The sequence below is a fragment of the Penaeus vannamei genome, chromosome 10 (assembly GCF_042767895.1).
Source record: "Penaeus vannamei isolate JL-2024 chromosome 10, ASM4276789v1, whole genome shotgun sequence".
Lineage (NCBI taxonomy): Eukaryota > Metazoa > Arthropoda > Malacostraca > Decapoda > Penaeidae > Penaeus > Penaeus vannamei.
The window spans coordinates 33,729,536-33,742,035 of NC_091558.1; the positions used below are offsets into that span (position 1 = coordinate 33,729,536).

General features: G+C 34.1%; 1 protein-coding gene across 9 annotated transcripts in view; it reads right to left on the reverse strand.

Moving 5' to 3' along the window:
- Positions 1 to 12,500, reverse strand: part of SNF4Agamma (SNF4/AMP-activated protein kinase gamma subunit) — a 252,200-nt gene that overhangs the window by 6,821 nt on the left and 232,879 nt on the right. For all 9 annotated transcript variants that reach the window (XM_070126528.1, XM_070126527.1, XM_070126526.1 and 6 more), the window contains 2 exons: positions 5,991 to 6,039; positions 495 to 607 (listed from right to left, as the gene is read on the reverse strand). In XM_070126528.1, the coding sequence (XP_069982629.1) occupies positions 495 to 607; positions 5,991 to 6,039 (162 nt within the window). The remainder of the gene's footprint in view (positions 1 to 494; positions 608 to 5,990; positions 6,040 to 12,500) is intronic.

Genomic DNA, 12,500 nt, shown 5'->3' on the forward strand with positions numbered 1-12,500 from the left:
ACACAGCATGGTATATCCAACTTGTTGAACTAGTATTTCATTTACACTAAAATTGAGCACTCCAACTTAACCCACTAACACTGTATCCGGGCTTGCGCTCCGACGCAGCAGTGGGCTGGGGCTGGTGGGCGGACAGAGTCCAGGGCAGCTCCGCAAGCTGATTTTGTAGCCGCCCAGAATCTTTTATTTTTGACTTCAAAATATACCGGTCTTAATGGGTTAAAAGTAATTGCAACAATACTTCTGTAAAATTACCTACACACTCTCACATTATGAAAGCAGGAAACCTTGGCACTAACATGTATTTTGTCAGGCAAGGAAACACAAAAAGAAGAAACATATCCTATTTCTGCAATCCTCATGATAGCAACTGGGTAAGTGCTATAAGGCTATAATGCCTAAAAAAGTTGATACTTGAGTCTGCTATAATGCATTCAAAAAAACTGCATGACTATAATTCAGTATTTATATGACAAAAGAAGATATAACCTTACCTTCTTAACCTGTAACTTTGTGTCAAACACCACAAGCTTGGCACTGAGAGGAATGAGGTCGTATGTGTGGTGGAACTTGAAGAACTTGACGAAGATCTGTGATTCATCTTGTTCTGTAAAGTGAGATAGAGAAGAGAAAAATCATTAGGAGGGAAATCATGAGCCACAGCATGAGTTGCAAAATCAAATGTAAGTGAAATAGAAAAGAATAAAAAGGAGAAAGATGGAAACAGGAAACCTATACATTTCACCTAGTACCTAGAAAATAAAGAAGAAAAGTGGAACTTTGATCTTTCAATCAAATCTATGGACGTTATATCTGAAAACACCTCTCCCTACAAACAAACAATTCAACAATTCAATCTTTTCATCCACAACACAAAGACTCTTGCAGAACATGACAAATTTTATTTAAATAAGAATACATGCCTTTAAATTGGTCTTCCTTGTGATATTTGCATTTATGGACACCATAAACTCCTTGTACACCAAAAATGACATTCAACAAGATATAAATATCTAACACAGTAATAAATGTGCGCACATGCACAATGTATTAACCCAGCAACAGAACGTATCTTGCCAACCAACACCTTGGCACACAATGCAGTCTTTACATCTAAGAATAGTGGAAATGAGATTACTTAATCTCTTGCTAGTGGATTCCGACTGTCACCGAATCGCAACAAGAAAGACGCAGGTCTTTTAAAAGTTGTTCTAAGAATATAAGATACCCTTGAGAGTATTTGAGAAGACTAGGAGTGGCAGCTATGATAAAAAAGAAGAAGAAGAAGAAGAAGAAGAAGAAGAAGAAGAAAAAAAAGGTAAAGTTATGCAAAGAGCCAAGAATTATTAACTGGCTGACCTATGGCAAAGAGAAACTTCTGGAGCTTGTCAAGAGTCAGGTCATATGGTACAATGAGAAGTAATATCTTATACTGGTGCTCTCCTGCCTTTGTCTAATAAAATGCTTTATAATATTCTGATTTATTTTGAGTTTACACAAGAAATTTTCCCAATAGATCTATCTATCTATCTACACACACAAGAATTGACATACTAGTATATTCATAATTCAGTAATAATAGTGCATAGACTTTCAAGAAATTTAATATACATCCATTAGCACCACATTTAACACATTTAACTACTCAATATATGGATTTCCTGATAAGCTTCCATTATAAGAGTATTTGCACAATATTTACCTTTTAAAAAGGTGGTTCTTGAACCTCATGAATATAAAAGTAAACAATAGAGGGCACTGGATAAAATCTTATAATTCACTTGTAATTTAAAACTACAATATTCCTGGTTTCATACTCACAAAATAGCAAGGTCTATCTAAATTACTTGCATTTTTTATCTTTATATGCAGTAAAGCACCATTGCATGGCCTCACACTTCATCTTGGCAGAAGTCCCTGTCTGTTTGAAGCATGACCTTGTCTGCCCTTCAGCTAAGTAACCTGTGATAAATTCTTCTGCTCTAACAAAGTCTAGCCCTCTTCAAATCTATATGGTATTCTTTAACTAAGTGCAAATGATCTTCTCTTAATACCAGTTGTATTGATCTTTCACTAATTTTAATGTACTCTTGAATATAAACTGCAAGGGTAACTTCATCTAGATTTAAGCTGACAGACACATAACAATCAAACAATAAATCAGGGCTCAAACTACAAACTCTATTTACCAATTTTTTCTGGACGCTAATTCAAATGGTCCAGAATGAAAAATAGAAAATATGTATATCACAGACAAGCTTTTCTGTTGTTTTCAAAAGGAGCCAAGTAACTATGCCCTGTCTACAGTTGCATAGAATACATTTAATAAGCTGTTAATGCCCTTCACTATGTCAGTGAGATGAGTTGTAGTAAATGACTTAGCTTTAAGAGCTGAAGTAACACAATAATTCCAGACTACCCACAAATATACACTGGATAAACATGTATTGAAAAAAATCATATGAACAAAGAAAAAGAGAGAGAGGAGAAACCTCACCCTAGGAATACACTCTACCTCTTATTAAAGCTAAAATTTCAGTATGAAACCAAAATTTACCTTCTTTTAATGAGTTGAGGAATTCATCAGTATCAGCCCGGTGAACAGGCTCAAATACTTTGATAAGTGACAAGGGGTATTCTGACTCGTCATCATCAAAGAATGGAGTCAGGTAATTACTATAGGTGTACAAACACATAGCCATTGCGCTTGAAAGCTCTCCACGTATATATGGGGAATTAATGTAATTTTTTGGCACTTAACTGGGAATGTTCATATGAAACTCTTACTGTATGACCTTAAGTATTGATTAAAAATCTCTTTCTGGTCATGACAGCCGATACGAAAGATTTCTTTGGTTTACTGGTAATAGCACACTTTTTCTTATTGCCACAAAATAATGTTTCAACATGAAACTATCTTTCTTGCATCCTTATAGGTCTATCCATTATCTAAATAAAACATCTTCAATTTCAGAATTAAGTCATTTCCATTTCAGATGTACTTAACACTACAATAGCAATGAACACAACCACAAATAAACTTTGCTTGTCAGTAAACTAAACGTTATACAACTGCTGCATCACTCGTGCCTCATACATAAATCTCTGATGTGTCTCTCCCTAAGACAGGCAAGCATCACATGAGCAAAAGGCAGAGATGGGACAGAAGCAATACAATCGAGAGTGACTGAGCATGAAGGGGGACCTTCCACAACCACCAGTGGCAGCCACACACACACTGGCTCTCTGCCCGTCTTCTTACACCTTCACCCGCTCACCCTTGGCACCTGCCACTGTCTCCCTTTGCTTTTTGCTTCCTCTTTTTTAGGGTATATTTTTCCCACAGGACACAAAAAACAAAGTGCTGTCACTTCAAGATGGATGAAAGAATTTCCTATCCAGAAAAAGAAAAAGAAATTTCATATTCTTAATCTATTACTTCAAACAGCACACCATTGATAACTTAAGTACATCAAAGAATCCTAATGCAAAATGAGAAAACATAATTTGCTCAAACAAAATCCCAGAAAAAAAGTTTAGACTAGTCACAAACTCCATAAAATGTTTGATTAGTTGATGTAATGAAGCCAAAGCCTTAGCCACACCCAAGAGATCTAAGGCAGTTTGGATAAAAATAGACCCCAGAGCAGCAACAGGCTGGCCAGGGAAGGTGCCAACTCTGCTTCAATCTTGTATACCTTCACTGCATCCAATTATATTTTTTCCCCTCTTCCCCTCTTCTCCTTTCCCTTCCCTTATTCCTCCTCCCCTTTTCCTTCTAAAAACTAAGAACGTTAATGGCACCATTTAGTAGAATAGTATACCGCATCTGTTTTGAGCGGGCATGGTTATTTAGATAATGTCAAATGAAGAAATTTTCCCTTGAAAAAAAAAGAAAAGAAAAGAAAACAGAAAGAAAGAAAAAAGAAGAGAAAAATAAATAGCAAAAAAGAGAGAAAAAAAAGATAGAAGAGGGAAAAAGAAAGAAAATGGTAGTCAACATTTCCTTTTCACAATAACAGAAATAAATGCTTAAAAATCAAATGAATGCAAAGAACATAAAAAAGAAAAGTACAAAGAAAATAAAGAGCAAGAGAAGTGGCAAAAACTTTTGGCACCAAATCTGTTATCACATCAAATACCTATAATTTACAACCTCCTTTTCTGCAATATGATATTCAACATTTGTATGCCAAGAGATATTTAACATTATTTTGTTCTACATACATTTAGATAAAATTCAAAACAAGAGTTATCTAAAAATAATTCTTCATAAAAAAAACTCTTTAAGAATTAGAGTATAACCATTCATAATAAAGAATACCTGACTCCTCTACAGACTTTCAGTCCAAGTGCCAGTACAAAGTTTTTTTAAACATACAATAGTTAACAGAAGAAAAATATTTCCAGTAATGTGTGTACATGTCTCAACTTCCTTTTATCACATTTTGCAAACATGCGTACATACCTACAATTGCATACACAGAAATGAAGAGACAATGGGAAGAGAGAAATATACAGACATAGGTACAGACTCTGGTGCAGACACAGACATACACCCCCACACAATTATCCCAGTAACAGGTTGTCAAACTGCCAAACAAGAGTTTGGCACTCTTTAGATCCGAGAAAATGCTAGTGACTATTTTAAAAAGTAATAAACTACACATAGGTATGTGCTTGGTGAATCTGTAATTAAAAACGAGAATAAAACGTAAATACTACTAATAAAAAATCCAAAATATTTCCATCTTTAAAATTAATAACTTATTTTAACCTCAAAACCTCTCTTCTCTTTTAGGGAGACAATAAGCAGAATTCCGAAAACAAGCAAATATGGATAAAATCTATGCCTTTACTTCCTGACTGAAAATACAAACAAAGTATTGAGTATTACATCCTCTTAAAGCTTTATCCAGTTATCAATTGTGAATCCAAAGATATTCTCCTTGGAACAGCATCAAGTATGTTCAAAAGAGTGCCAAAGGAAGTGATGCAAAACAAAAACAAAACCTTAATTAACAATCTTGACAAACAATAGGATTATCAAGAACATCTTAACAAAGGAACTATCATTGCAATCGGCATGAAAACAAAATTCCTTACTTACTAAAGGCATGGAAATATCAAACCTATAGTCTTGACCTGAATTTTCCTGGGTAGGAGCCAAGATCATGTGAGTAACAGGAGTACTAATATCATTCATGAATGCGTCCCATGTCCTTCTTTGACAGTGTAATGTATACAGGCTACATCTACACAGAGCACGATAATACTTTCACACAAAAGCTATTTCAAAGTTGAATGGCATCCTAAAGTACAGATTCAAGAACAGAAAGGTCCTAACATATGTCTCAAACTTTTTTGTCTTTATTCAAATATCTATATATCAAACAAATAGCAACATAAGGTACCTTCTGATACCTAAATACTAACCCATTAATGCTGCATGGCACCTATTCTTGCCAAACTTTTTTTGCCTTCATTCAAATATCTATATGCTAAACAAATGGCAACATGAGGCACCTTCTGATATCTAAATACTAACGCATCAATGCTGGAACAGAGTTGAAATGCTGAATAACAAGTATAAGTGCCATTGTCCATTACAGTTGTTCACTTGCCTGACCATAACTGCAGTCAGATATTACAACTCTCAAAAGTAGACTTTATTATTACCCTCGTTTCCTGGAAAGGTATGCATGCTGCAGCCAAAATAGCAGTAGGAAAAACACGTAGTCATTAAAAAAAGAAGAAGAAAAAAGTTATTGAAGTGGGAAGAAAGTGAGAGGGGATTAAAATGATAAGGAGGGGGGAGTGAGGAAGGGAGAGAAGAAAAGTGAGGGGCATGGAAAGATTGAGGGAAAGCCGAGGAGAAGGAGAGGACAGAGTATTTGAATGAAAAGAGGTAAGGTGAAGTGCTAAAGGAGACCCATATATCTAGAAAAGATAAAACTCCAAAGAGTGACATAGAATAATTATATACATACCTAAGTCACTCCTACTGATATTCTCCAAGAATGGGTCTGCTGCTGGTAACTGAAAAGAAAAACAAACAAACAAGGTTAAACATTTTGCCAGTTTGAAAAAAAAATAAGAATCAATTTTGCTGTTTAAATGTGTACAATCAAAATGAGGAAACAGGGACATTTCGTATCTATCTGACACTTTTTTTTATTTATTTTTTTTTTATTTACAAAAGTTTTACAATCACTTGCAAATATGATAATTTTTACTAACTAAAACCATACTTCAAGCAATTTTGTGTTATCAGGATTTTTTAAAACTAGCACAATTCCATAAAAGCTCCCTCACTGCCAGACTAGATGGTACTAATTTTTTTTTTTAATTAACACAATTCCATAAAACCTCCCTTGCTGCCTGACTAGATGGTACAATGCAACCCTTACCAGCAGTCAAAGTAGAAAGAGAAGACTGACCATAAGTGTTCCAAGATCCTGATTTACTTTTACATTTGTACTCAATGTGTTTTATGTGCCACTACTATTCTCAGGCACTGAGCATGGAGGTAAGATATGCCCAATGGTACTTCAGCACCCATACACGCTTTCAAATACGCTATTTCTCATCTAGAGACCTACACATGCAAATGAAATGTAAAGCATAATTCTATACCAGCATCATGGAAGGGCTAACCCCGATGGGAGGACAATTTTTGAGTGACATGAACAGTCAGCCAGACAAAGTTTGACACCCAAAATTACATATGAACAAATAGGTCTATTTTCCTTTGTACCTTATTTATTCATCTATTTAAAGTAAATATAAAATAATGCTATATTGGCCTTGTCATCAGCTCTACAGATGGAAATCACTGTCAAATATTGTGTATCACCTTGTGAGATAGCAGACATGTTTATGCACATCAGTAGTTGACATGTCTGTTCTCTACATGGTTACTTTAAGTCACTTATCTATTGGTACTGCTTTATCATAATGTCTACTTTTTTGTCTTTTATATCCAGATCCACAATGCATATTGGGGATAAATGTCATACTTCTGTAGTCTATCTGACCCTCCAGAATAATAACTGTAAACAGCATACAGACCATGACACTTTTAGGTTCTCTGTGGTTAAATTTACAAACAAATAAACTAATTATGACATCACTGAACTGAGACAAAGCTTAGCAAAATGAATATATGATTAACCACTTGTCGTTGGCGATGGCATGCGCGTACATGCCATGGCCACTGTGTGTTTAAGTTGGTAATTGTTTTTACAATCAGATGGCTCCGCAAGTACTGAGTCACCTATGACTCAATTACAAGAACTAGCTGTCCCACCTGTTTACCCTTTTCCTTGATTTTCAATAATAATTTCTAGTACTTGATACTGCTGCTAGCAATGTCAATAACAATAGAGTAATTATAAGGGTTATAACAAAAATAACGGTGTCGATATTGATTGCATAAGTAAAAAAACATTTTCCCACTATTTCAAGGAAAGGTGAAGTCAAAAGATCTACTAATTGACTCCTTTGCAGCTAAGCACTGGCAGAGACATCTATGTGCAGAAACATTTAACAAAACAATGCTAACGTGAACACATTTTACCATCGTTATTGGGTTAAATGGCAACAATACAGGGTCAATACAAAGAATAATTGGAATGAAAAATTTGTTAACTAATGAAAGAATGTCACTCCAATTACTTATCCGAGTAGCTAGCAAGTGCCTTGATTTGTCAATGCTCCACTGTAGCCACAGGGTGAAAGGAATCATGCTTCATACTCTCACAACTTGCTGTTATTCAATGCAGATGATTGTGTATATATGATTTCATTGTCATTATAAGCTGTTCATTGCAACAGAATTGTCATGAGCATTGAGTGGTTACTCTTTGATTCTCAAGTCATATTTTTTATGTTGTTATACTCCTGCACTAATTATTTCGTATTGCTTTGCATACAATTTCCAATCCTTTGAGGGCAGTTGTTGTTTCATGTGAATGTGGTATCGATCAAACAAGAACATCAACCTATATATTTTCTGCAATTTTTAAATAATTCTCTTGAACTTCCTCTTTAGCAACCAAAGTAACTGTCAATTTTTTCAAAAATACAATTAACAGAATCACACACAGTAAAAGCAAATTGCAGCATTCAAATAAAAATTAACAAATTAAACTAAAATGATGGCAAATGTTTAAAAATTTATCTGAGATACCCACCAACTTTCTGAACTCACTTTATTTACATTCACATTATGCCTAGCCTTTCATGAGTGTATTTCTAAAAAAAAAAAAAAAAAAAAAAAAAAAAAAAAAAAAAAAACAATGCTGTATTGTATAAGGGGCATATACTTACTAATGCCCCTTTTTTTTTTTATCTGGGTTGCTTACAAAATCTTGTTAAAAGATTTTCTTTCTGGCACTGATTCCTATCACCAATTTCCTTTGTATGGCCAGGGCAAACATTTAAGAAAGATAATGACAACACTGATCAAAAGGTGGTCATCCAAGGGATGCCTTTTGAGATCTTGGATGAAAGTTCCAACATTGACGTCTTTTTCACAACCGTTTCTACTGGAAAACATGCTTGTTGGCATCTTTACGAAGGCATCATGCTGCCCCCACTGCCCCTACGACAAAAGGTAAGGGGGGCAGGTGTCCCCACTGCCACCATGCTACTGGTGCCTCTATATCAAACTCTTCCTAGTAATATTAAATATTCTAATCAAACCCAAGCTGCCGGGCATGGCATGTACGTATATGCCATTGCCCATTGCGTGTGTTGAATTTAGTAACTGTTTTTACATATAGATGGCTCCACAAGTACTAAGTCACAATTGAGCCAAATATGCGAACTAACTGTCTCACCTGTTTACCCTTTTCCTTGATTTTTTATATTTTCTAATATCTAATACTGCTGTTAGTAATGTCAGTAACAATATAGTAATTATAATGTTTATAACAAAAATAACAGGGTCAATATTGATAGCATTAATAAAGAAAAGTGTTTTCCCACTTTTTCAAGGAAATGTGAGGTCGCAATATCTACTAACTGACTCCTTTGTGGCTAAACATTGGCAGAGCCATCTATGTGCAGAAACATTTAACCAAGCATTGCCAAAGGGGACGCACCCTTTTCCTGTCGAAATTGGGTTAACATATATCACTCTCATCAGCTATTTTGTATTCATCTCATCCCTTTCATAAGTTTCATCTCTTTCATGTTCATTTTCACTCCTCTCATAATTACAGTGATTTCATTTTGATATTTCTCATCGCTGCAACACACACAATGATAAGGCAAAAGGGGTTTCTGTCATGTACTGTAGCCTAATGACATTTTCCATTTGGGCAAACTATCAAAACAATTAGTCATTAACATTTGTTGAAATTATTAACTTGTAAGAATGGGCAATTAAATTTGAATCAATAGATGATGAACAATAAGCAAACAGACAGACAGACAAGACAGATGCATGCATACATACACAAACATGCAAAAGAAAAGAAAAGAAAAGAAAAAGAAAGAAAAAATGGTGAAAAAAAATAAATAAAAGAAGTAAAAATCACTTGGCCAATTCACAAGAATGTAGAAAGAACGGAAGAAAAGAGGAAAATAAAAGAAAATAAGAAGAGCTGAAACATGCACTAAATAACTCGAAAACAATAAAGAAAAGAATATAAAATCATTTTCATAAGAATTTGCAATTAGAATAAAATACTTCAAATACTTTCACTTGCTTGTCTTCTTGCAAGCAAGTGAAATATCTTAAGTTTTATACTTTCTTCAGGATGCTGAAAAATATAGTAAAACCAGCAAAGATGCTAGGAATGACAACAAAAATAAATAAATAAATAAACAAATGATACTAGTAAAAATAATGACAAAAACCTGTATGCATTTTCAAATAAATAAACTTCTTCCCATTAAAATGTAAATTTATACCAACATGTTTTCTAAAACTCTGATTTAAATACTTGCAAATTGATTAGATTCTTCCTAGCTTCCTCTTTATCTCTTTATCCATTTTTTGTTTTGGCCAAATGATTTTGAAATAGAAACAGAAGAAGAGGAGGAAGACGAAGAAGAAAAAAATCTTCAAATGTTTAATCAGAAGTTCCCCTTAGTTAAAAAACACAAAAACCTTGTCCTTTATAAGCAACCCCCAGTCCCTTCCCCCCTGCCCCTACCCCTGATAAGCATATCCCTGCTGCCCTCTCCAATCACCGTCTATTATGAACTTCCTTTACATTCACAATGGTCCTGAGTGCTCCTTTCTCTTCCCTAAATGTTGGTCAATTGTTTGTTTACAATCAGGTCTACTCTCTTAATAGAGATTCATGTGTATCGCTGTCTCTCACTCAATAGGCTCTATCTATTTCCTGTTTCTGTGTTTTTCTCCTGTATTTTTTTTCCTTGTTCTTTACAGTATTTGTGTGTGAGTATTTGTGTGTGAGTGTTTGTGTGTGAGTGTTTGTGTGTGTGTTTGTGTGTGTGTGCGTGTATTTACATTTGTGTTTGTGTGCATGTAAGGGCACGGATGTGGACATGTGGGCAGAGTTGTGTATGTGTGCCTGTGTGTGCCTAAGCATGGATGTAAATAATGGATATGTCTGTCTGCTCTTTTGTTGACTTTGTCATTCCCTTTTACAAACAAATCTTATTGACATACTTTCTTATATAATTTACCAAATAGCCTGCATAACCTTTGCTTTTTTTTTTTAACCATGTATATATACATACATGTGATTTCCAAAATTTAGACCAGTCTCTAACACTATCTCTTTCTACAATTTTTTAGTTCACCTACTACTTCCTCCAAATTATTTAATCTAGCATATTTATCCATAATATCATCAGCCTTCCAATCTTTCACACTGCTGTAGTCATACCACTGGATCATTAACAAAGATGGGCTCTGCTGAAAACCACTGAATTCTAGGCTCTGCTGAAAATCACAGAATTCTAACAAAACACATACCTATTGAACACATTCTTTGATGCTATAATTTTTCAGATAAACAAAGCTTTATTTTACATGGCAACACATAATAACGCCCTTAAAGATAAGACTGATAAGAACCGCTTATAGCCTTCATTGTGTCTGTGAAATGTTGCACATGATATTGAAAATGTGGTAAAAGCCTCTTATCTGATCTTCAAATCCTATGATATAGTTCCACTAAAGGACAGGGGAGAAAGAGGGGGCGGAGAAAGAGAGAAAGAGAGAAAGAGAGAAAGAAAGAAAGGAAGAAAAAAGAGAGAGAGAAAATTGAAAAGAAATTCAATATACAGTTATCATGTGCTTTACTTATCCTTTATAATTCTTTGTATAGGAAAAGGAACCTAATTGTGGGGGCAAGGACTGGAAAGAAAGGAGTGAGGGGGCATAGCACAGAGAAGGAGGGAGAGGTATAGAGATAATGTGAGGGAGAGATTTATCTACTTCTAATCTACTTGTCCCTTATGATACCCTATCATTTTCAATAATCCATCAATCCCCTTTCTTCTCTTCAATCTCACATGCAGTCTTTTTCACATGTACGTTACCACTGAGAAGATTAATAACCATGTCACTAATTCATCCTCAATAAAAAGACTTAAGAAATATATTATAATTTCTTTAAAATGTGGGAGATAATTTGATTTATAGATGCAATGGGCACATGGAAGGAAGAATAGTCTTTGAGGTGGCATGCTATTAAAAAGGTAAAGAACCACTGCTCTACATCATTATATATGCTTTTAATTTTGATGTACATCTGCACTATCTTTAAAATATTTAATGTTTCTTACTATTTGAGAAATCTTGTTTGGGAAAAAATCTTATAATAGGAATCTAAAAATAAATTTGCTTTTGCAATCACAATATCAGTCATAGATTAAGTTCATTTTCGACATCATTTGAACCACTAACATTCCTCTGACTAAATTAAAGCTGTAGGTCCATTCTACCTCTTCATGCATGCAAGAACCACTGTTTGCCTTAAAATATGGGAAATTATCAGGGATGAAGATCTTTTCTAAGCTCAAGGTCTCTCTCAATCTATCTCTGTATACAAATTCTTGACATACTTGAATTCTAATCACCAATAAATTAAGCCTACAATCAAAACTTTATCTTATATGATGCCCTAAAATGTTTACAGAAATGCATCTCAATATCCTGATTTGAACCTTGTATATTGGTTCTAGCTACTGCCACTGAGATATCCTCTCTGGTAAAAAAGCAAAATGTCAAGCGAAGGTGATAAGTAAAATTCTACTATAGAATCATGTCTGTTTATCAATATGTAATACATATACTATATGTGTATAAACACACACACACACATTTACACACACAGATCTACCTATATATACACATATATACATATACACATATATACATATATACATATATATATATATATATATATATATATATATATATATATATATATATATATATATATATATATATATATATATATATATATATATATATATATATATATATACATATATATATATATGTATGTATG